Source organism: Oratosquilla oratoria, chromosome 29 (assembly GCF_046742065.1).
Source record: "Oratosquilla oratoria isolate Oo_2021 chromosome 29, ASM4674206v1, whole genome shotgun sequence".
Classification (NCBI taxonomy): domain Eukaryota; kingdom Metazoa; phylum Arthropoda; class Malacostraca; order Stomatopoda; family Squillidae; genus Oratosquilla; species Oratosquilla oratoria.
The window spans coordinates 4,085,720-4,112,066 of record NC_134805.1 but is presented as its reverse complement, the minus strand read 5'-3'; the positions used below and the strand labels follow the sequence as shown (position 1 = coordinate 4,112,066).

At 36.7% G+C, this 26,347-nt stretch overlaps 1 protein-coding gene across 2 annotated transcripts in view; it reads left to right on the top strand.

Moving 5' to 3' along the window:
• The window catches only part of LOC143040582 (uncharacterized), a 395,322-nt gene that overhangs the window by 117,520 nt on the left and 251,455 nt on the right, over positions 1–26,347 (top strand). For both annotated transcript variants that reach the window (XM_076211665.1, XM_076211666.1), the window contains exon 4: positions 24,298–24,498. In XM_076211665.1, the coding sequence (XP_076067780.1) occupies positions 24,298–24,498 (201 nt within the window). The remainder of the gene's footprint in view (positions 1–24,297; positions 24,499–26,347) is intronic.

Here is a 26,347-nt window from a genome sequence, read left to right as displayed (position 1 = left end):
TGGCTAGGAGGTGTTGCTTTTCCTTGAGCTCTTCCTTGAGGAACGCCAATCTTTCCTCGGGGGTTACTCTTTTGCTGTTGGCCGAGCGACAAAAAGTATATTTTGGAAGGAGGCCATTTATGATGCATGCGTTGTTGAAGTCAACAGCTACGATAGCATTATTATGCTTGTAGAAATGTTTTTCTAAGTTGCGCATCAACGTGCGGTCGTCTGGAAGCAGGTTCTTAAGAAGATTGCTGAAGTCCATGGTGTATATCTCTCGAGACGTCTTTCGGCCTTAACTGGCCATCTTCAGGAGGTGTGGGCTGGTCAAATTGATGACGGAGAATGAATCGAAGTGGCTGTGGGACGAAATATATGGGACATATAGAAGAAGAGATATTCTGGCAGCAGCAACATCCAAAGCCAGAAATCTACGCCAGGTACGTGGACGATATTTTTATTAGCGCTGACGCGGAAGAAGAAGTCGTAAACTTGATTTCCAAGTTTAAAACAAACTCCTGTCTCAACTTCACCCACGAGATTGAAGAGAACAACAAGCTTCCTTTTCTTGACATTTTGGTCCGTCGTGAAACCACTTCATTCTCTACAGAGGTTTATACCAAATCTACCAATCTTGGTTTCTGCCTTAATGGTGCAAGTGAGTGTCCTGAGCAATATCGGCGCAGCGTCATCAACGCCTTCGTCAAAAGAGCCCTCACCCACTGCTCAACATGGACCGCTACAAACGCGGAACTTAAAATAATCACCATACTTCTTACCAACAACAACTATTCCTTGGCAGAAATAAATAACGTCATACAACATCGACTAGACAACTTTATGCGTCAACAGGAACAACATTCAGCTACACAAAATTTAAAACTCTTTTACAAGGGTACTATGTCTTCAGCCTATAAGGATGACGAAAAAGCCCTCAGGAATATAATCTACAAGAATGTCACACCCACCGACCCGGTTTTAAAAATTGACCTCGTCATCTACTACAAGACACGGAAGACATCCAACTTGGTCATAAAGAACAGCTGCCTACCCAAGACAAGTGATATGCAAGAGGTGAATACCGTGTACGAACACACATGCTCCAGTGGCGACTGCAGTCGCCCTAACTCCAAGTACATCGGCGTAACCACCACAACACTGTCGAAGAGGATCTCAGCCCATTTGCAGGACGGCGCCATAAGGAGGCATTACCTGTACGAACTTGGGCTAGTACTCAAAATGCACCACATGGAAAACAACACCACCATCATTGAGAGAAACAACGACACCAGACGACTAAGAATGACAGAAGCGGTGCTCATTTTCAACCAAAAACCCGCTATCAACATCCAGCAACAGCCCGAAATGTCTTTACCAACCAGAAGGCAGAGAATGATTCCCGTGCGCTGATTAGCTGACGCCACCGCTCCGGGCGCTGCCCGGTGATCCACTCCCCACCGCTATATATCGTCCCACAGCCACTTCGATTCATTCTCCGTCATCAATTTGACCAGCCCACACCTCCTGAAGATGGCCAGTTAAGGCCGAAAGACGTCTCGAGAGATATACACCATGGACTTCAGCAATCTGCTTAAGAACCTGCTTCCAGACGACCGCACGTTGATGCGCAACTTAGAAAAGCATTTCTACAAGCATAATAATGCTATCGTAGCTGTTGACTTCAACAACGCATGCATCATAAATGGCCTCCTTCCAATATATATATATATATATATATATATATATATATATATATATATATATGTATATATATACATATATATATATATATATATATATACAGTATGTATATGTATACACATACATATATATGTATATATATATATAAATATATATATATATATATATATATATATATATGTGTGTGTGTGTGTGTGTGTGTGTGTGTGTGTGTGTGTGTGTGTGTGTGTGTGTGTGTGTGTGTGTGTGTGTGTGTGTGTGTGTGTGTGTGTGTGTGATGAACGTGAAAATAAAATCACGGGTCTAGTTCCGAGTTTTTGAGTTTATTCCAGAACGGTTTTGCTCTATACTTCTTCTGAAGAAGCATAGAGTGAAACCGATCAGGAATGAACTCAGAAACTCGGAACTAGACCCGTGACTTCTTTTTCCACCTTCATCAACTTGTCACAATGTACAAGGATATATTTATATATATATATATATATATATATATATATATATATATATATATATATGTATATATATGTATATATAGATGTATATATACATATATATACATATATATATGTATATATATATGAATACACACACACACACACAAACACACACACACACACACACACACACACATACACACACACATGCATACACACACGACAGTCAAAGTGACAGCAAAGTTTAGAACTCGAGGAAATCTTCAAATTTCGTGGATCTCAACAACGAGGTAGTACCTGTGTTGTATTATTAGGGAAGGGGAAAGCTCGTGGTGTAGTGGGAAGGTAAAGGAAAAGGAGAAGGGGAGGGATTACTGAGGAAAACAGAAGGAAATGAGGAAGGGAATGAACGAGTCCTGGAAGTCAAAAGGAATGTCAACAAGAGGTGCGTAGACGATAAAGGTGAAGTCGAAGAGCTTACTAAAAATATGAAAATTAGTAATATAGATAAGAGCAGCGCAATGGAAGGTGAAGATAATTATTTCCATGGAATTAATGAGGGAGGAGATGACAACCTCCCCCGATTAGCAAGTCAAGAGGAAAAACTAGAGAAAATGAACGAACAGTGTGAGGTTAGGTTCAGTCAACTTACACGGATTACACAAAGATATGATAAATTGGAAGAACTAAGGAAGGAGAACCAAACCTAAACAAAGAAATAGAAGAATTAAAAAGACAGATAAAGGAAGTAAAGGATGAGAATGAGGAATTAAAGAAAAATAAAGAGAATAAAGAGTTCATAGCAATGGAGGTACAGGGTTGAAAAAAGTCCAAGAGAACAACAAAATTGAATTTAGAGATATAGCAAAACAACAGATGAAAGGACAAACCAAGGACACAGTTATTTAAGTAATGGAAGAGAAGGAGAATATAGTAAGAGACTTAGCGGATAAAAAATAAATGTATAATTACATTAGGGGTGGAAGAGAAGCATAATCCAAATAGGAATACAAGAGTAAATGAAGAGAAGGAAAAAGTTAAGAGGATATTAGAATTAGTCCAAGAAGATGAACAAGAAACAGCAAAAGAAATTGAAGAAATATATAGACTAGGGAAATACAATATAGATATAACCACACCAATTAAGGTTAAATTCAGGTCACAAACGACAGAAGAGAATAACTTATCAAAAGCAGGGAAGCTAGAAAATTATCTATATAAACAGGTAAGGATAAAAAAGATATGAATAAAGAGGAAAGATAGGAAGAGAAAATAAGAAGAATAAAAGCTAAAAAAAAAAAAAAAACGAGAACAGAACAGAGTTAGACAAAAAAAAATCTATTGGTGAGTAGTGGATATTAAAGAGAGGAAATAGTTCATAGCAGAGAAAAACGGAAGGGAAACAGAAAACAGGATGGAGGTAGCAGAGAATTAAAAGTGTCTTATAGATATATAGATGGGTTGATAACAGGCTTGAATGAACTGAATGATTACCTGAAGAAAAAAGAACCTTACATAATGAGAATTGTAGAGACAAAATTGAAAGGTTCACTAACACTCAACAGTGTAGGACATGGTGCATATAATTATCGCACCGGAAACAAAGAGGTAAAACAAGAGGGTGGAGTTATGTTCCTGACTAAGAAGGATATAAATGTGAAGAATGTCAGATATGGGAAGAATAGAGTAGAGATGATTATGATGGAAGTGGAGGACAGGGTGGGGAAAAGCAGGAAGTTTGTGGTAAATTATGTGCCTCCTAAAACTACCTCGTAGAAGGAGAGAGAACACAAGAATTTGTTAGAATACACAAGGGTAAGACTAAGATAATGGAAGATGGAGGAAGAATAGTTATAATGGGTGACTTTAATTGTAAAGAAATATGCTGGGAAAAAATGACAGTGAAGGGTGGAGACGACCTATGAGGAAAACTACAACTTGATATGATTATAGAACGTACAAAGACGCAATGGATACAAGAGAATACTAGGTATAGAAATGAGGAAGAACCATCGATACAAGACCTAATAATCACATCAGACTGAAATAGTGAATAAGATTGAATGTAAGACACCAATAAGTAATAGTGACCACATATTAGTTGAATTGGAACTATATCAGGAAAATACATGGAAAAAATTAACAATATAGAAAGGTAGAATGGGATTTTTTTTTTTATATAAAATAAGATAATTCTTTCAAAAAGCAGACTGGGAAAGCATACACAAGAAGGAAACAACAGTAGAAGAGAAATGGAATATCTTGTCAAAAATTTATAATAAGTGGAAAAGTATGTTCCAAGACAAAAACAAGAAAAAGGAGATGTAAAGTGTGGGTACAACAAAAGATGTAGGGAGTTAAAATACAAAAGGATTAAAGCTTGGATAAAATGGAAGAAATACAAAAGACCTGAAAAATGGATAATATATTCTAGTTATAGAAATCAATATGTACAAGTGTGCACAGAAGAAAAGGGAAAATACGAAAAAGATACCATAGAAAAATGTAAAGATCAACCAAAACTACTGTATAGATTTGTAAACAACAAACTGAGAAGCAAACAAGAATTAGTGAAACTACGACAAGGAGGAATACAATACACAGAGGAAATAGAAATGGCAGAAATTATGAACAAACATTTTAAATCGGTGTTTACGAGAGAGAACATACTTAGAGATGTCGAGTGGGAGGAGAAAGTCCCCCCTATGAAAGAGATAGACGTAACATGAAAAGAAATAATGAATCACTTGAGTAATCTCGATGTTAGAAAATCACATGGACCATATGAAATGGCAAACTAGATCTTGAGAGCATGCAAGAACGAACTAACAGACAAAATACATAGTCTAATAACCAATTCATTAAAGGAAGGAAAAGTTCCAGAGGGTTGGAAAAGAGCAAATATAGTACCAATATATAAAGGGGGAACAAGGAAGAGCCTACTAACTATAGACTGGTCTCTCTTACAAGTACGATAGCTACAATTTGTGAAAGAATTATCAAAACAAGATGGGTAAGGCATTTGAAAAAAAAGTGCTAAATCCAATGCAATTTGGATGTAGACAAGGACGATCATGTGTCACAAAGTTAACCTGTTTCTATTCAAGGCTAATAGATGTAATACAAGAAAGAGATGGATGGGTGATTGTGCCTTTCTAGACCCGAAAAAAAAGCTTTTGATAAGGTGCCACATAAGAATATGCTAAAGAAATTAGAAACTGTAGGAGGAATACAGGGCTGAAGTGCATGGAAGACTTCTTGCATGAAAAGAAAAATGAGAGTGGTGATAAGAGACAAACATTCTAATTGGGATGAAGTGATTAGTGGAGTTCCAAAAGGAACAGTTCTGGTCCCAATAATGTTTGCTATATATATTATTGATATGGATGAAGGAAATGAAAGTTATATGAGCTTCTTTACGGACGATGCAAAATTGTTGAAAAAGTGAACACTGTAGAAGATTGTGAATCGCTGCAGAATGATCTCATTAAAGTATGGGAATGGAGCAGGAAGTGGGAGATGGAATTCAATATCAAGAAGTGTAGTGTAATAGAATTTGGAAGAAGCAAAAAATGAATAGTAGGATCATATGAATTGGGAGAAGAAGTATTTTTTTCACCATTTCTTTGTCCAGGTATGAAGATGTCACTTTGATTGATCTTATTAAATTATAAGTTTCTCAATTTTTTTTTATATGATTCTCAGGGGACATATTGATTATAATAATGACTCCTTGGTCCTTCTCATTTTCCACTTTTTTAATTTCTTCCTCCCCCAATGTATATGATCCCACTATTCTTATTTTGCTTCTTCCGAATTTCATTGTACTACATTTCTTAATGTTGAATTCCATCTCCCGCTTCCTACTGCATCCCTATACTTTACTGAGATCACACTGCAGCGACTCACAGTCTTCTTCGGTGTTCACCTTTTCAATATTTTTGCATCGTCTGCGAAGAAGCTTATGTAAGTTTCAATTCCTTCATCCATATCATTAATATATATAGCAAACATTATTGGGACCAAAATTGTTCCTTGTGGAACTCCACTAATCACCTCATCCAAACTGAAATGTTTGTATCTTATCACCACTCTCATTTTTCTTTCATGCAGGAAGTCTTCCATCTACTTAAATAATTTGCCCTGTATTCCTCCTGTAGTTTCTAATTTCTTTAGCAATTTCTTATGTGGCACCTTATCAAAAGCTTTTTTCAGGTCTAGAAAGGGAAAATCACCCCATCCATCTCATTTCTGTATTATATCTATTAGTCTTGAATAGAAACACCTCAAGTTTGTGACACATGATCGTCCTTGTCTAAATCCAAACTGCCTCAAATTTAGTATAAAAAAAAAAAAAAAATCCAAGTCCTTTACCCATAAATTTTTATCATTCTTTCACAAATTTCAGCTATTGTAATTGTAAGCGAGACCGACCTATAGTTTGTAGGGTCTTCTTGGTTCCCTCTTATATATTGGTACTATATTTGCTTTTTTCCAATCTTCTGGAACTTTTCCTTCTTCCAATGAGCTGCTTGTTAGACTATGTATTTTGTCTGTTAGGTCGTTCCTCCATTCTTTCAAAATTCTGTTTGCCATTTTATCTGAACCATGCGATTTTCTAACATCGAGATTACTCAAGTGATTCATTATTTCATTCCTTGTTATTTCTATCTCTTTCATAGGGGGGACTTTCCCCTCCCATTCGACATCTTTAAGTTGTATGTTCTCTCTCGTAAACACTGATTTATAATGTTTGTTCATATTTTCTGCCATTTCCATTTCCTCTGTGTATTATATTCCTCCTTTTCGTAGTTTCACTAATTCTTGTTTGTTTTTCAGTTTGATGTTTACAAATCTATAAAATAGTTTTTGGTTGATCTTTACATTTTTCTATGAGATATTTTTCATATTTTCTCTTTTCTTCTCTGTGCATTTGTACATATTCATTTCTATAACCAGTATATAATTTCCATTTTTCGATTTTTTTCCTCCATTTTGTCCAAGCTTTATCCCTTTTGTCTTTTAACTTGCTACATCTTTTGTTGTACCAACATTCTACATATCCTTTTTCTTGTTTTTGTCTTGAACATACTTTTCCACTCCTTCCTTATATTTTTTTTTCAAGATTTTCCATTTCTCTTCTACTGTTATTTTTTTCTTGTGTATCCTTTTCCAGTCCGCTTTATAAAAAAAAAAAAAAAAATCTCATATGATCAAAATTTGTATTTCCATACATTATTTTTTCCTTACTATATTCTTCGTTTTTCCCATATATTTTTCTTCATTTAGTTCCAGTTTAACTAATATGTGGTCACTTTTACTTAGTACATACATACATACATACATATACCAAGGTTTTTTCCCCCTTACAAGGGGGATAGCTAAAAAGAAAAAGGCATAAAATCATTCCCACCCATTCCATCCCTGAATACACTCCACACCCCCTCCACCCTCCCTCTTATCTTAGCACCTCCTGAAAGACGGGTCATCCCTGCACCTTGTCCACTGCCCTGGGCCAGAAGCAGTGTCGCAAGACTTTTACTTAGTGCTGTCTTATATTCAATCTTATCCACTATTTCAGGTTCTGATGTGATTATTAGGTATAGTCTCGATGGCTCTTCCTCATTTCCATACCTAGTATGCCCTTTCTATATTGTTCATTTTTTTCATGTATTTTTCCTCATTTAGTTCCAGTTCAACTAATATGTGGTCACTTTTACTTATTGGTGTCTTATATTCAATCTTGTCCACCATTTTAGGCAGTTGTGATTATTAGGTTTAGTCTCGATGGTTCTTCCTTATTTCTATACAAAATATTCTCTTGTATCCATTGCGTCATTGTATGTTCTATAATCATATCAAGTAGTACATTACCCCATAGATCGTCTCCACCCTTCACTCTCATCTCTTCCCAGCAGATTTCTTTACAATTAAAGTCACCCATTATAACTATTCTTCCTCCATATTCCATGATCTTATTTAGTCTTATCCTTGTGCCTTCTAACATATTCTTGTGTTCTCTCTCTTCCCACGAAACAGTTTTAGGAGGCACATAATTTACCACAAACTTCCTACTCTTCCCCACCCTGTACTCCACTTCCATCATAATCTATTCTTTCTATATGTGACATTCCTCACATTTATATCCTTCTTAGTTAGGAACATAACCTCACCCCCTTGCTTTACTTCTATGTTTCTAATCCAATAATTATATGCACCATGTCCTTCACTGTTGGGTGGTAATGGACCTTTTAATTTTGTCCCTACAATTCCAATTATGTCAGGTTCTTTTTCCGTCAGGTAATTATTCAATTCATTCAAGGCTGTTATCATTCAATCTATATTTGTGAATGATACTTTTAATTTTCTGTTACCTCCATCCTGTTTTCTGTTTCCTTTCTGTTTTTCTCTATTATGAACAATGTCCTCACTTTCATATCCACTACTCTCCAGTAGAATTTCTCTTTGTCTCACTGTTCTTTTTTTTTTTTTTTTTTTTGGGGGGGGGGGGTGTTTGATTACAAAGGACTATAAAGACGGAGCATGCATATCTAGGTCGGAAAAAAATCGTAATGATAAACAAATAAATGCATAGATAAAAACTTTAATAATGTAAATAATAACTAAAATACATAAATAAATGCATACGTATAGTTAAATAATAAATAAACGGGTGATAGTAAATAGTAGTAAAATGACATAAACCATGTCGCAAATCTCTGGACAGTGGAAAAGGGAGAGGATGTGGGGTAGAACGGGTGAGGACAGATAGCCGAAGTCCAGAAGATTTGCATCACCGACCGGGACCACACACGTTTCCCTCTGAGCGGCGTGTATAAATTTCAGTACTTGAAAGGGGATACAGAATGATTCAACTCATTTTGCTCATCACAACCCTGGACTAATTAAATAAACTAGAACAAATCGATTTGATAGAATAGATTCCTCAGTGAATACATTTAGAAAACAAGCGACACAACACTTTAATGCTTCCCACTAAATAAACACCATTTGAAGACAAACAGCCAACAATGTGAATATGGATAAGTCGGTATGTAAACACGAGCACATGTATCTAAACAAAAGGTTATATATAAAGTAAGCACAATTTAAGAATGTAAGTTAACATGAACCAAGAGCATGAACACATGTTTTTAAACAAAAGGTTATATATTAAGTAAGCACAATTTAAGAATGTAAGTTAACATGAACCAAGAGCACGAGCACATATATTTAAACAAAAGGTTATTTATTAAGTAAGCACAATTTAATAATGTAAGTTAACATGAACCAAGAGCACGAGCACATGTATTTAAGCAAAAGGTTATATTAAGTAAGTACGATTTAAGAATGTAAGTTAACATGAACCAAGAGCACGAGCACATGTATTTAAACAAAAGGATATATATTAAGGAAGCACAATTTAGGAATGTAAGTTAACATGAACCAAGAACATATGATTCTAAATGGATTCCTATCTAAAATTCACTCAACCAATACCTCTAGAACTCTGAGGAACTCTCCATGCAGATCACTCCTTTAAATTTGAAGTCAATAATTGGTGGGCTTCCAATCTTAGCGGATGTGTTCGATAAAGCTGGGTATATGTGGACGCCTCATCATGATGGGTGCGGTTGATGGGGCCAGACTCATAGTTTAAGGAGACTGATCGAGTCCAATTCACACGCCACAGGCACACCACTTCAGCTACTAGTTCTATTGTATCGTTTTCACACGGGTTAGGAATGAGATGGAAAGTTCTAATAACCGCTCCATGCGGTTGATGCGAGTTTCTTCGCGGAATGCCCTAGACACACTCGACTTTTACGAAGTTTCTTATGGAACTGACGCTGCCCAGAGTTGGGTATGGTGGGAAGTCGTGCAATGGTGCCAAGTTTCTTAGTTTCAAATCATTGCCTCCGAAGGGTACGGAGTATGATGTGGCTGTAGGAGTTGATTAATCTCTAGCAATCCCTTTAAGACAATCACTAGAGACGAGAGAAAATTATAAATCCTAACTAACCTAAGCAACTAACCTAATTACTTAACTTACATGAGAGGTGGCAAATGCGCAGGGATTGAAATTTCAAACCGTTGAAACAAATTCACAGGGTAATGCTTAGTTGAAATGTTAATTTCTACATAAGACACCAAATTATAATTACATGGCGGAACAATAAATTCACAAGGTTGACATACTCCAGGTTCAATCATTCGTGAGATCTCTGTATTTCGTCATGAATGGGTAACGTGTACAAAAGTGTGGGAAATTTCTATGAATAGGCAATTCTTTAAACTCGTTAAGGCTCTACAATTAATGGCCAAATTGATGCAACAGACAATAAGAATAATAGCGAGTAAAATTTCAAATAGTTGGTAAAGATTCTAAGAATTCTGGTAATTTCATAGAATAGAGGAAATGACAACTTATAGGAACGAAAGTACACATATAAAGCCTACTATATCGGCTAGGTCCTTGAACGAAAGTATTTGCAAACTATGGTTTGAAAGCAGTCGTAAGAAAATGAGAAGAAATAATAGGCTGTGTATCACAACCCAAAGTTGTGACATAACTACTAATAAATGAGAATCAAACAAATAATATTAAACAAATGGACAAATGATAACAAAACAAATAAACAAATAATATAAAATAAATGATTGTCATTGCAGCATCTTGCTTAGGTGTATATCTGAATTATTCTTAAAGCTTCGAACTGAACTACATTGTATTGCATCTACAGGAAGTTTATTCCATTCATTAACTACACGGTTGGCGAAGTTCTTTCTACCCACTTCCAAATCAAATTTATTTCCTGACAGTTTGAGACCATTATTTCTTGTCTGATTCTCATTCAGTGTAAAAATTTTGTCACTTTTGATGTTGTCAATTCCCTTTAGAATCTTAAACACCTGTATCAAGTCACCTCTGAGTCTACGCTTTTCTAGGGGAAACAGTTTCATATGTTTTAGATGATTTTGTATGATTTTCTTATATATATTTGGAATAAGTTTTGTGGCTTGTCGTTGTACTTTTTCCAATCTGTCAATGTCTTTAATGAGATTCGGTGACCATACAGAAACAGCATATTCCAAATGTGAACGAACTAACGATTTATATAGCTTGTTAATGAGTGATGGACTTTTGAAGTCAAAAAATCGCGCAATCAGTCCTAGAATCTTATTTGTATTCTCAGAGGCTGAAATACACTGCTTGGATGATTTGAGATCGTTACTTATCATTGCGCCGAGATCCTTTTCACTATCCACTTTTGTGGACAAATTTCTAGATAACTTGTAATCGTACCTACTGTTATTTTTACGTATATGCATTACCTTGCATTTACTTGTCTTAATTTTCATTAGCCACTTTTCAGACCATTGCTGTAGTTTATCTAAATCTTCTTGAATATCTAATTGATTTAAGTGATCATTTGCCCTTCCGCACATTTTTGTATCATCAGCAAATTTGGAAATAATAGATTTTAACTCATGGTTTATATCATTTATATATACTATGAATAGAAGTGGCCCGAGAACGGAACCCTGAGGAACTCCACTCGTAACATTTTTCCATCTAGAAGTTTTTCCATTTAAAACAACTCTCTGTTTTTGATAGTTCAACTTGTGTGTGTGTATATGTATATATATATATATATATATATATATATATATATATATATATATATATATATATATATATATATCACCTCCTCTGTCACCACTGTCACCACCACTGTCGGTCCTCGACCGTTACACTTTTAGTAGTCTCGTAAATCCACTCACAAAGCCCCTTGCCATCGTTACATCAATCTCACTAGTTTCCAAGTTTGTCTTATTCATTAGGCCCCATGCCTAGTTCTCTCGAGTTTTTGGGTTAATAAAAGGGTGGTGAATTTCTTGCTTGTTAAACTAACGAAGTACACACAAAGAATCCCCCTCCAGGTTCTCTCCAATATGTCAGACCACCTTCGTTCAGACGTCACTTTTTATTCGTCCAATAGTCTTTTACTTTTCAAAACAAGTGACACACCTTAAGGGCGTGTCTTTTTCCCTACGGCCAATAATATTTCTTTTTATAACCATTTACCTCCAATCAGAGAGGCTGTTACAGTCCTTCCAGAAATATTGCTGCGTAAGCATAAGCATGAGCATGACGTCATTGCGCAAGTGGTCAGCCGCTAACAGAGTGTTTTGATTACATCAGCGATTATTACCGGCCGTGTTTATACAGACAGAACGGCGCCTCAAACCTATGTTATAAAACAGTGGGTGGCGAGTCTGACTCGTTGACTCAGCATTTCAATACCCATGTATTTCATAACCTGATTACCATTCGTACAACTACCGGCCTCTTACATATGTATATATATATATATATATATATATATATATATATACTGTATATATATATATATATACATATATATATATTATATATGTATATATATACTGAGAAAATGGCAGGCGAGACATTAAATATGATTTGATCAAAATACTACTTCATGATGAAGTAGACATACATATATTCTACAAAATGACTAACTGGCAACTTTCTATATTTATAGGTCTGGGTGCAGCGATGAACATGGTGGAACCAGTCTGATTCGGTTTACCAATCTGTGAACACTTCTCAAGATGCAGGGAAACATGGAGCAACGTCCCCCCATCAAGTTTTGTGTTAAACTTAAGAAAACCAAACAAGAAGGTTATAGAATGTTAAAGGAGGCCTCTGGGGATGAACAGATGATCCAAGCAAGTTTATATCGGTGGCTTAACAGATTTTCTGAAGGAAATGAACAGTTTGAGGGTGAACCCAGATCTGGAACACCGAAAAGTGCACGAAAGGAGGAAAACATTGAGGAAGTGCAAAGGTTAGTGATGCAAGACCGTCGAATATCTGTGAGGATGATATCTGAAACTGTTGGTATTAGTATTGGCACAGTAGAGACAGTTCTGACCGAAGATCTGAAGCTCCAAATTCTGTGCCAAGTTTATGCTAAAGATACTTTCCGACGACCGGAGGCAGTTTCGTGTGGAATGTTGCACTGACATTCTTGAAATGATAGAGGCTGATTCAGGTTTCCTGAATAATATAGTGACTTGCGACGAGAGTTGAGTGTTCATCTACGACCCTGAGAGCAAACGTCAGTGTGCTCAGTGGAAGCACGCGACCTCCCCCAGACCCAAAAAGGCAAAGATGAGCAGGTCGCAAAAGAAGGCCATGGTCATTCCTTTCTTTGACTCCCAGTGGCTCATTGACGTTGAATGGGTTCCTCAGGGTCAAACTGTCAATATGGAATGTTACCTTACTGTTCTGAAGAGGTTCAGGGAGAAGATGAGGAACAAGAGGCCTCAGCAGTGGAGGAGTGGTCAGTGGTGGTTCCACTAGGACAATGCCTCATGGTACAAGTCAACGCTGGTGACCACCTGGATGGCCGACAGGGGAATGAAAGTGGTACAACACCCACCCTACAGCCCTGACCCAGCCCCTTGTGAATTCTTCCTGTTCCCACGCATGGAAGACAGCCTCAGAGGAACCAGATTCCAGTCCACAGAGGAGCTGAAAGAGGCATCGGAAAGTTACCTGAGGGGACTACTGAAAATGGACTTTAAGGAGGTCCTACAGGAGAAGCGTATAGATGCGAGAGGCAATTATTTTGAGGGAGGCAAAGTTTTGTAAGCTTATGAAAATAAATAGCGTCTCTCCTGACATTTTCTCATTACTTATTGATCGTAGTGGTGTATATATGTATATATATATATATATATATATATATATATATATATGTGTGTGTGTGTGTGTGTGTGTGTGTGTGTGTGTGTGTGTGTGTGTGTGTGTGTGTGTGTGTGTGTGTTTATCTAATAAGCCCAGGGTTGTGATGAGCAAAATGAGTTGAATCATTCTGTATCCCCTTTCAAGTACTGAAATTTATACACGCCGCTCAGAGGGAAACGTGTGTGGTCCCGGTCGGTGATGCAAATCTTCTGGACTTCGTCTATCTGTCCTCACCCGTTCCACCCCACATCCTCTCCCTTTTCCACTGTCCAGAGATTTGCGACATGGTTTATGTCATTTTACTACTATTTACTATCACCCGTTTGTTTATTATTTAACTATACGTATGCATTTATTTATGTATTTTAGTTATTATTTACACTATTAAAGTTTTTATCTATGCATTTATTTGTTTATAATTACGATTTTTTTCCGACCTAGATATGCATACTCCGTCTTTATAGTCCTTTGTAATCAAACCCAAGAAAAAAAAACAAAAAAAAAAACAGAACAGAACAGTCAGACAAAGAGAAATTCTACTGGAGAGTAGTGGATATGAAAGTGAGGACATTGTTCATAATAGAGAAAAACAGAAAGGAAACAGAAAACAGGATGGAGGTAACAGAAAATTAAAAGTATCATTCACAAATATAGATTGAATGATAACAGCCTTGAATGAATTGAATAATTACCTGACGGAAAAAGAACCTGACATAATTGGAATTGTAGGGACAAAATCAAAAGGTCCATTACCACCCAACAGTGAAGGACATGGTGCATATAATTATTGGATTAGAAACATAGAAGTAAAGCAAGGGGGTGAGGTTATGTTCCTAACTAAGAAGGATATAAATGTGAGGAATGTCACATATGGAAAGAATAGATTATGATGGAAGTGGAGTACAGGGTGGGGAAGAGTAGGAAGTTTGTGGTAAATTATGTGCCTCCTAAAACTGCTTCGTGGGATGAGAGAGAACACAAGAATATGTTAGAAGGCACAAGGCTAAGACTAAATAAGATCATGGAATATGGAGGAAGAATAGTTATAATGGGTGACTTTAATTGTAAAGAAATCTGCTGGGAAGAGATGAGAGTGAAGGGTGGAGACGACCTATGGGGTAATGTACTACTTGATATGATTATAGAACATACAATGACGTGGTGTGTGTGTGTGTGTGTGTGTGTGTGTGTGTGTGTGTGTGTGTGTTTGTGTGTGTGTGTGTGTGTGTGTGTGTGTGTGTGTGTGTGTGTGTGTGTGTGTGTGTGTGTGTGTGTGTGTCTGTGTGTGTGTGTGTGTCTGTGTGTGTGTGTGTGTGTGTGTGTGTGTGTGTGTGTGTGTATGTGTGTGTGTGTGTGTGTGTGTGTGTGTGTGTGTGTGTGTGTGTGTGTGTGTGTGTGTGTGTGTGTGTGTGTGTGTGTGTGTGTGTGTGTGTGTGTGTGTGTGTGTGTGTGTTCATGTATGATCCATTCACTATCAGCGCTGCAATCTCATCACCGCTTTCACTATGCCTCTCCAGACCGATCTGCTTTCACTTTTTTCTTCCTGTCCTGTGGGTCGCGGTCAATACGGACCACATCAATGGCTACTCCATCGTTTCACTAATATCTCAGTTTTCACAGGTGTCGTCTACTCTGACTCTTCCTTCCATTGCCATTTTTGGCCATTTTCTTGGCTCCATACTGGCCCTCCATACTCTTTTTCCACCCATGACATTTTGCATTAGTTGCTATCCTGTTTGCTCTTTAATTTCCTTATTATGTCTTTGTCCCCATTCTCTCATTTTTATGCTGTACACTGTACCCAGAATTATTCTAATAATTGTGTTTTCGAAGATTTCAAGTTTTCTTTTTCTTTGCTAAGTTACTGTCCAGGTCTCACACATTTGGTCTAATTATTATTATATGTTCTCACTTTTATTTTCTTGCTAACTTTTCTGCTTCTCATGATGGTAGTGAGACCATGGTAGCATCTGTTTCCTGTTGCTATCCTTCCATTTATTTCACTGTCCATCTCATTTCTTTCCATTACCAGGGCTCCTAAATATTTAAATTTGTCTGAGTGTTGCACCATTTAGAATCCCGACCTGCATTTTACCTCTATCACCGCCCTCTCTACTCATTTTCATGATTGCACTCTAAGTCTCATTGTATACCAGGCCTACTTACCCCGCTGTATCCTAGAATTGTGTGAACATTTTGTTGATCTCGCCCATACTTTCAGCTATCATCACATTGTCTGCATACGCTAGGAGTTCTATATTTCCTGTGTACAATCTCACTCCTGGGAGATTAAGACTCTCCCTGGTCGCCTTTTTCATCACGAAGTTGAAGAGTACTGGGAACAGGATGCACCCTTGTCTCAGCCCGCTGATTACCTCGAACTTCTGTTTCTTTCCCCTACCATTATGCATCTGCTTTCTACATAGTATGCCTTTATTATGGAAGAAGTGCTAGAACTGTGGATCCCTTACTTCAAGGAACTGTCGAACAGGCAAGAACCAGTGAATCCAGAACAGTCATGCCATAGAGAAAGGAGGAGGAATTAAGAATGGGAATGAGGTGGAAGAACCTACACTAGTAGATACAAAATGGAATATAATGGAGACGAAAAATAACAAAGCTCCAGGATATGATGGAATACCAGGAGAATTACTTAAAAGAGAAGGAGAGCGGTTGAAGGAATTAATTCACTGGGTTCTACTAAAGATTTGGAGAGAAGAAGAAATACCACGTCAATGGAGGAAGGGTGTATCAACCCTATAGAAAAGAAATGGGACAAGTAATAATACCAAATTTACAAGGGAATGAATCTGATGTGTGTTCTGTATAGTCTTCACAAAACTACTCCTAAGCGTTTAACACAATATGCTGAAGCAGCAGTTGTAGAGTAACAGTGTAGATTAAAGTAAAGGTCCACAATAGACCACATACAGACAATAAGGCAGACAATGGAGAAGTGCACAAATATATCAAAAATCTTCACCAATTATTCATAAACTTCCAACAAGCTTATGATGGCATAAAGTAAAGTCAATGTGGCAAATACATAAAGAACTTAAAGTACCAGAGAAACTTGTCTCCCTAATGTATGTATATATATATATATATATATATATATATATATATATATATATATATATATATATATATATATATATATACATATATTACAAAGGAGGAACATACCGACAGGAGACTTTTTGGTCCAAAACTAGGTAGAATGCGATAAAATGATGATAATGATGAATAAATGAATAAATAATAATATAATTAATAAGGAATGAAATAAATAGATGAATAAGTAAAGTTAAATAATAAACAAGCAGGTAAATAGTAAATAATAATGAATTGACAGATAAATAATAATATATAGTAATAAAAAATTATAATATAGAAACGGACAAATAATAACAAACTAATAAATCAATAACATAAAATAAATAGCAGGCATTACAGCACCATGCTTAAGTGTTTATCTAAACGAATCTTAAAGCTTCGAGCTGATCTACATTGCACTACATCTGCAGGAAGTTTGTTCCATTCATTAACTACACTGTTGCCGAAGTTGTTTCTACCCACTTCCAAATCAAATCTATTTCCTGACGGATTGAGACCATTATTTCTTGTCGGATTCTTATTCAGTGTGAAAATTTTGTCACTTTTGATGTTATCAATTCCTTTTACAATCTTAAAAACCTTATCAAGTCACCTCTGAGTCTACGCTTTTTAGGGGAAATAGATTTATATGTTTTAGTCGATTTTCGTATGATTTATTTTTGGTATTTTTAATCAGTTTTGTGGCTTGCAGCATATTCCAAATGTGAACGAACTAATAATTTGTATAGCTTGTTAATGAGAGATGGACTTTTGAAGTTAAAAGATCGCGCAATCAGTCCTAGAATCTTATTTGCTTTTTCAGAGGCTAAAATATACTGCTTGGATGATTTGAGATCGTTACTGATAATTACGCCGAGATCGTTTTCACTATCCACTTTTGTTAACGTATTTCCAAATAACTTGTAATCGTACTTACTGTTATTTTTACCTATGTGCGTAACCTTGTATTTTTTTTTTGTATTAAAGTTCATTAGCCACTTTTCAGACCATTGCTGTAATTTACCTAATTCTTCTTAAATATCTAATTTGTTTAAGTGATCATTTGTCCTTAGGCAAAGTTTTTTATCATGAGCAAACTTAGAGACAATAGATTTCAATCCGTGGTCTATATTATTTATGTATACTATGAATAGAAGTGGTCCAAGAACGGATCCCTTAGGAACTCCACTCGTAAAAAAATTTCATCTAGATTATTTTTTTCCATTTAGAACCACTCTCTGTTTTCGATCGTTTGACTAATTACCAGTCCAACTTAATAGGCTACCACTTATACCATGTGGAGCTAATTTGGTAAGTAATCTTTCGTGGTGGGCGGTATCAAAAGCTTTTGCAAAGTCTTGACATATCAATTCTATATTGTTCATTTTGTCATAATTCGAAATGACTGTGTTGTAGAATTTGACTAAGTTTAGTCACGCAAAAATGTTTCCGTCTGAACCCATGCTGCCTGTCATTTATCAAACAGTTACTTTCTAAATGGTGTTCACTAGCATTTCTGATGATAGTTTCCATAATTTTTTCTACAACTGAAGTCAAGCTTATAGGCCTGAAGTTCTTTTTTTTTTTTCTCACTCTCTCTCTTTCTTGGGAGTAAATTTAGCTAGCTCCCATTCTCTTGGGATATCTCCAGGTATGATTGATTTGTTGAAAATAATTTCTAATGGAACAACAACCTCATTTTTATTCCCTTTAAAATTCTTGGATGCCAATCGTCAGCCCTAGTGTTTTATTACTTTGAGTTTTTCTATACACCTGTGGAGGGGGGCAAAGAATACTACCACCAATTATCCCTCTTAAGTTGTAAGAGGTGACAGAAACGGAACGGGGATTAGGACTAGGCTTCCTTCTCCCTGAAGCCCCACAAGGGACATTCCTAATAATAAAAAAAAAAAAAAAATAAAAAAAAAAAAATAAAAAAAATAAAAAAAATAAAAAAAAAAAAGGCCTAAAAGGTTTTGGGAGTTTTCCAACCAGTACCCTAAGGTTTGATTTTTTTAATGTGCGTGAATGTGGTACATATGAGTGTACAAGAGAAGAAGTAGGCAGTATGTTTGTGAGAAGAAAGATGGATGTGTTGGCATTGAGTGAAACTAAGTTGAGAGGGAGGGGCGAGTGTGAGTTTATGAGTTTAGTTGGGAGGTTCTCAGGAGTGAAGATAAGAAGAGGGAGAGAAGGGGTGGCTATACTAGTGAGTAAAGAGATAGGTAAGCGTGTAGTGGAGTGGAAGAAGGTTTCTTCAAGGTTGATGTGGATGAAGATGAAACTGGGAATGGAGATGTGGATTTTTGTAAGTGCATATGGGCCTGGTTGTGAGAAAAGTGCAGAGGAAAGGAAGGCTTTTTGGATGGATTTAAATGAGTGCATAGAAGGATTAGGGAGAAATGTCAATGTAGTTGTATTGGGAGACTTGGAAATGTAGGAAATAAACCAATAGACCAAGTGGTTGGGAAGTGTGGAGTTCCAGGAAAAAATTGCAATGGAGAGTTGATGGTGGAGATATGTCCCGAAAGAGAGTTGATGATAGCAAATACAGTGTTTAGGAAGAAAGTCAAGCATAGATATAAATGAGAGAGGGTGGTGGATGGAAGGGTCGTAGATAAAGCATTAATGGACTATATATCGGTAACCAGGAGTATAGTACGAAAAGTTAAGAATGTACATGGTATAAGGGGCAATATCAAATAATTTCTTGGTGAAAGGTAAGTTGAGAGTGGAGGATAGATGGAGAAATAGGAAAAGGACAAGAGGTAGGGAGGTGCTTGAAGTAAACTATATAAATGAGAAAGAAATGATGAAGGAGTACAAAACGAAGCTGAGAGAGGAGTGGGAGGGACTGAAGGATAGCGTAGAACTAGGAGTGGAGGAGGAATGGCGATGGTTGAAGGAGGAAGTCACAAGGTGTGCAAAGATGGTGTGTGTAACAAGGATGATGGGAGGAAATAAAAGGAAGGGTAGCGAGTGGTAGGATGAGAAAGCAAAGAAAGTTGTAGAAAAGAAGAAGCGAGCTTTCATAGATTGGTTACAAAATAGGACGAGAGAATCATATGAGAGGTATAACGAAGAGAGAAGAAAAGTAAAGCATAAGATAAAGGAGAAAAACAGGAGAGTAGATGTGAAAATGGGTATGCGAGAAAATTTTGAAATTAATAAAAAAACATTTTGGAAAGAAATTAAGAGAGGAAGAGGTGAATCAAGTAGAGAAGAAAAGGTAGAAGTTGCATATAGAGAGATGATAATGGAAGAGAAGGCAGTAAGAGAAAGATTGGCAGTTGCTAAATGTGGAGGAGGATAGGGAGGGAAAGGTAGTTGCAGTGGAAAGCGCTAAAAATGACCGTGATGAGTGAGAAAAATGGAGAAGAAACAAGGAAAAATTAAGTGAAATGAAATTAAGTTAAGATGATGAGAGCTGGTAAGGCACCTGGGTTGGATGAATATCATGCAGAACGTCTGAAAAAAGGAGGTATAGTGGTGGTGCACTGGCTGGTAAAGTTATCTAATGATTGTTTAAGAGAGGGTATAGTGCTGGAGGACTGAAGGAGTGCCTGTATAGTTCCACTTTACAAGGGAAAATGGGAAATGTGTGAGTGTAATAGTTTCAGAGGGATCAGCTTGTTAAGTGTAGTTGGGAAAGCTTATGAAAGGGTCTTGATTGAGAGGATTACAAGAGGAACAGAGAGATTATTTGGTGAGGAACAGTGTGGGTTTAGGACAGGTAGGGATTGCGTAAATTGATTTTTTGTGGTGAGACCGATATGTGAGAAAGATATGGGAAAAGGTAAGGATGATTTTTTTTTCTATGGATCTGGAAAAGGCCTATAATAAGGTTGACAAGGAGACACTGAGTGAGGTATAGCAGATATATGGGATAGGAAGACTTGAAAGCAGTCAAAAGTTTTTACGAGAGTAGTAGAATTTGTGTTAGGATTAAAAATGGAGAGAGTGAGAGATTTGAGGTAAAGGTGGGACTTCGTCAGGAATGCGTTATGTCACCCTGGCTGTTCAATTTATACATCGATGGAGTGGTGGAAGAGGTGAATGCAACGGTAGTGGGTCAGGGATTGAAGATGGTTAAAGAAAATGGAGAAAAGTGGGAGATAAGCCAGTTGTTATTTACTTACGACACTGCGCTTGTAGCAGGATCAGAGGAGGGATTGAGAAAGTTAGTGACAGAGTTTGGGAAGGTGTGCGAAAGAAGAAAAATTATGATAAATGTGGATAAAAGTAAGGTGATGAGATGTACAAGGGGAGAAAGTGGCAGTAGACTGGAAGTGAGTATCAAGGGAGAAAGATTGGAGGAAGTGGATAGTTTTAGATACTTGGGTGCGAATGTGGAAGTGGAAGTAGAATTTAGATTGAGAGAAGCGAGTAAATGCCATGGGGGATTAAAAAGTGTAATGGGAAATAGACATTTGGAAATGAATGCTAAAAGGAGATTGTATGGAGTGATTGTGCCGACAACACTGTACGGGGCAGAAACATGAAACATAAAAGAGGAAAAGAGAAGGAGTTTGAATGTATTTGAGATGAAATGTCTGAGAAGTATGATAGGGGTTACTAGGGTAGATAGAGTGAGAAATGAGGAGGTGAGGAGGAGAATGGGATGGAAAGGGAATTGGGAGATAGGGTTGATGAAAGAGTATTAGGATGGTTTGGACACATGGAAAGAATGAGTGAAAAAAGACAAGTAAAAGAGGTGTGGAAGGCAGATGTGAAATGAGTGAACATGAGTGGTCGACCTAGGATGAGAGGGATGGATGGGGTAAAAGGGGCATTTGGAAAGAGGGGAATGTCTGTTGAGAAAGGACAGGAGAGGACAGAAAATAGGGGTGAATGGAGAATGACTGTGTATGGATGATGCTGTGATGCATGAGGTGGAGTGGGTGGGGTTGGGAGGTGAGGGAGTATGTGTGTGAAATAAATTGACGCAGCCCAAAGGGACTTCTCCCCGTCTTCTCTATATCTGCCTGAGGGGTCGGTGAGGGGGTCACCGATTTAATAAAGCGGCCTTGCTATGGATGTGCTGTGTCTTGCGACAGTGCTTCTCACCCAGGGCAGTGGGCGAGATGCAGGCATGACCCGTCATGCAGGAGGTCCCAAGATAAAAGGGAGGGAAGAAGGTGGAGGAGAGTGGAGTATGTTAGGGATGGAATAGGTGAAAGTGGTTTTTATGCCCTTGTTTTTTGGCTACTTTCCTTATAAGGTGGAAAAATCTTTTGGTATATGTATGTATATTTACCGCAGTAGGTTCACGCTAAACTTTTCACAGGTTTAAGTTTGGGGTTCACTTTGAGGTGTTTTGTTTACGAATACTGAGCTAATATAGTTGTTTAAAATATCACATTTTCCTTCATTTGAATATTCAAGTTGACCGTTAGTAAATGATAGTGGGCCAATGTGATTCCTAATAACCTTTTGATACATAATACAACTATAGAATTCTTTGGCGATTCTCTTTGGATTTATCAGCGATATTCAATTCGTATTGTCGTTTTCGTTTTTTTTTATTGTCTTTTTTAAATTTTTCTGTGTTATTACATAACACATTGGGTGTATCTGAACACTTGTATTTCTTATAAGCCTGTCTCTTTTTAGCAATACTTTTTCATTTTCTTTGTCAAGACAGTTTGGGCGAGCCTGATTTGGGGTGTCCATAAACGGGATGTAAACATGAATCATCTTATCAAGCGTATTTTGAAATATTTCCCACATCTGATCTACAGATAATTTTCAAAATTTTGTTTCCCAGTCTAAGAGCTGAAGCTCCTAACGTAGTCTTATGAACTGAGCTTTCCTGAAATCGGGTTTTTTAGATACATAAGTATCTATTCTAAATTTCTTATTAGTTTAAATCTAAAGTTACTGTCACTACTTGCAATGGTCTCACTAACTTCTACATCGGTTATTGTGTTTTCGCGGTTAGTGATCAATAGATCAAGTAAATTTTTATGTCTTGTTGGCTTTATATATATATATATATATATATATATATATATATATATATATATATATGTATATATATATGTATATATATATATACATATATATATATGTATGTATGCATGTATGTATGTATGTATGTATGTATGTATGTATGTATGTGTGTATGTATGTATGTATGTATGTATGTACGTGTGTACGTGTGTGTGTGTGTGTGTGTGTGTGTGTGTGTGTGTGTGTGTGTGTGTGTGTGTGTGTACGTGCGTGTATGTGTGTGTGTGTGTGTGTGTGTGTGTGTGTGTGTGTGTGTGTGTGTGTGTGTGTGTGTGTGTGTGTGTGTGTGTGTGTGTGTGTGTATGTAGGTGTGTGTGTATGTGTGTGTTTGTGTGTATATATGTATGTATATACAGTACATATTTACACAGATCTATGTGTGTGTGAGATACCGATAGAAGGTACAAGATTTTGTGTTAGATTTGAAAAGTGAGAATGATTGTCTTGTGGTGAAGGTTGAATACTTTTGTGGTTGTACAGTAGTAACCTTTATGTTAGGTTTGGAAATAGTGAGAGGAAATAGTTTGAGGTGAAGGTGAGATTGTGCCTTGGTTATTCGTTGTGTAAATGGTTGGGGTGGTACGGAAGGCAAATGCAGCAGTAATGGGAAGAGAATTGGATATGGTTAGTAAGAGGCGAAGGAAGTGGATTGCGAGTTAGTTGTTGTTTGCAGATGACAATGCATTTATGCCTGAGTAGAAGTTTAAAGCAGTTATTGTGGACTTTAGTATGGTATGTAAGAGGAGCAAATTGAAAATTATTTTGAATAAAAGAATGATAGTGAAATGTACAAAGGATAGAGATGGTAGTGAGCTGAGGTAAATTTCAAAGAAATTAGACTAAAAATGAAAAGTCTTAAATATTTGAAGAAGCATGTGATAGAGAATGGAGGAATGGGGATGGAGGTAAATAGTAAGATGAAAGAATGAAAAGCTTCATGAGGAATAAGCATCTAAGAATGAACGCAAAATAAAAAAATATGAAGTATGTTATTGCAGATAGATTTCTATTATAATTAAGTTTGAGTATAACAGAATAGATTCTGTGATACAATGTATGTCACTCCCATATAATGTGAACAGCAGTAACCCATGAGTGATACCCTGAGGCAGTCTACACTTGACATCTCACCCAGAAGTTTTGACATTCAGAATTATGGCTGTTTAATCAATGGTTAATTGGATGATGACTTTATTTCATTCTTTCTGTCATTCACGTAGGATTTTGTAATGAATGTTTAAATTTCCTCTCATAGAAACCACCTACAAATATCTTTACTCAACTCCCCTACAGGGACAACAAATTGCAGATGCTACGCCTGAAAACTACAGTACCATGGTAGATACCGATCTTACCAGCAGCATATACAAAGGACAGATTGTCCAAGATGAGGAAAACTACAACTGCATAATTTGCAGAAAATTCCTCGCCGGGAAAGAGCAAGCCAAACAGCACATCGCTGGAAAATCCCATCAAAAGAAACTGAAAAACAGGGTAAGAACTCTAAACCTTATAACGTAATAAAACTTAACAACATGGGTCAATAACTACAACGATGAATTAAACATAAAATGTGAATTTCAAATCACTTGATGTGAAAACCAGTTTTAATCATTAAGAGTTTGCAAGTTTACACAAAAAGAAAGCAATGCAAACATTGCTATGTAAGTCAAGGGTCGACCTTATATATACAGTATATATATATATATATATATATATATATATATATATATATACATATATATATATAAATACATACATATATGTATATTTGTATATATATATACATATATATATATATATATATATATATATATATATATATATATATATATTCGAAAATAGCTGGAGTCCAGGAACCATTTTTATGGAAGAAAGTATACGCTGGACTCGACGTTCGTCAATTTATTCCGACGTTTCGAACCCTGTCCGGGGTTCGTCTTCAGGGTAATACAGTGGTAGCCATAGGAAATGTACATAAATAGGGGATACCTGGTACACTGGGACAGGTCTTCCCAGTAACCGTTAAATTCCAACACCGGTAGAACATATCAAAAACACAAATGAAAAACAAAACAAAAATATTAATAAAACTATAATACAAAATGTGCAATGCTACCTTAAAAACATTCACAGTTTACCATAGAAAAATAAAGAAATACAGTGATGGCTGTGATAACTCAACCCGCTGCCGATGGGCCCGCACCACAATGCACCCCGTGGAACAAATGTCACGCGTAGCATGCATTGTCACAGAACAAAGAAATTGGAACAAGAAGAAGAACGTATAATCCATCAATAAAATAAACATGCAAAAAGGAGTTCACATTAAAATTAACAAGAAAACAAAATGTAGTGTGAAAAATGCCCCCCAAAGATTGGGTGTAAAAGCTGCACGCTGTGATGTTCGACAATAATGCGATAAACTACAACTCGCCACGCGGAACAAAAGTCACGTGAAGCATGCACTGTCAACTGATGCATCATTCTAAACCCAATTTATAAGGGAGCGAAGGATAGGCTGGAGAGGAAGCATGCGTCATAATTTGTTTATGTTGTGTGTTTTGTTTGTATTAACACGACGGTAATGTGTTTCTTGGTGTGTTTTGTATTATTACATTTATATCTATGTAATTTTATTTATGTAATTCATTAACTGTGAGGGACGGTTTTGCTTCACTTTAGGGTTGCAATTTCTGGGGTCTGTGACAGTGCATGCTCCACGTGACTTTTGTTCCGCGTGGCGAGTTGTAGTTATCGTATTGTTGTGGCACGTCACATCGTGCAGCTTTTACACCCAATCTTAGGGGGGGCATTTTTCATTTTGTTTATGTTGTGTGTTTTATTTGTTTTATTTGTATTAACACGACAGTAATGTGTTTCTTGGTGTGTTTTGTATTATTACATTTTTATCTATGCAATTTTTATCTATGTCATTTTATTTATGTAATTCATTAACTGTGAGGGACGGTTTTGCTTCACTTTAGGGTTACAATTTCTGGGGTCTGTGACAGTGCATGCTTCACGTGACTTTTGTTCCGCGTGGCGAGTTGTAGTTTATCGTATTGTTGTGGAACGTCACAGCGTGCAGCTTTTACACCCAATCTTTGGGGGCATTTTTCACACTACATTTTGTTTTCTTGTTTATTTTAATGTGAACTCCTTTTTGCATGTTTATTTTATTGATGGATTATACGTTCTTCTTCTTGTTCCAATTTCTTTGTTCTGTGACAATGCATGCTACGCGTGACATTTGTTCCACGGGGTGCATTGTGGTGCGGGCCCATCGGCAGCGGGTTGAGTTATCACAGCCATCACTGTATTTCTTTATTTTTCTATGGTA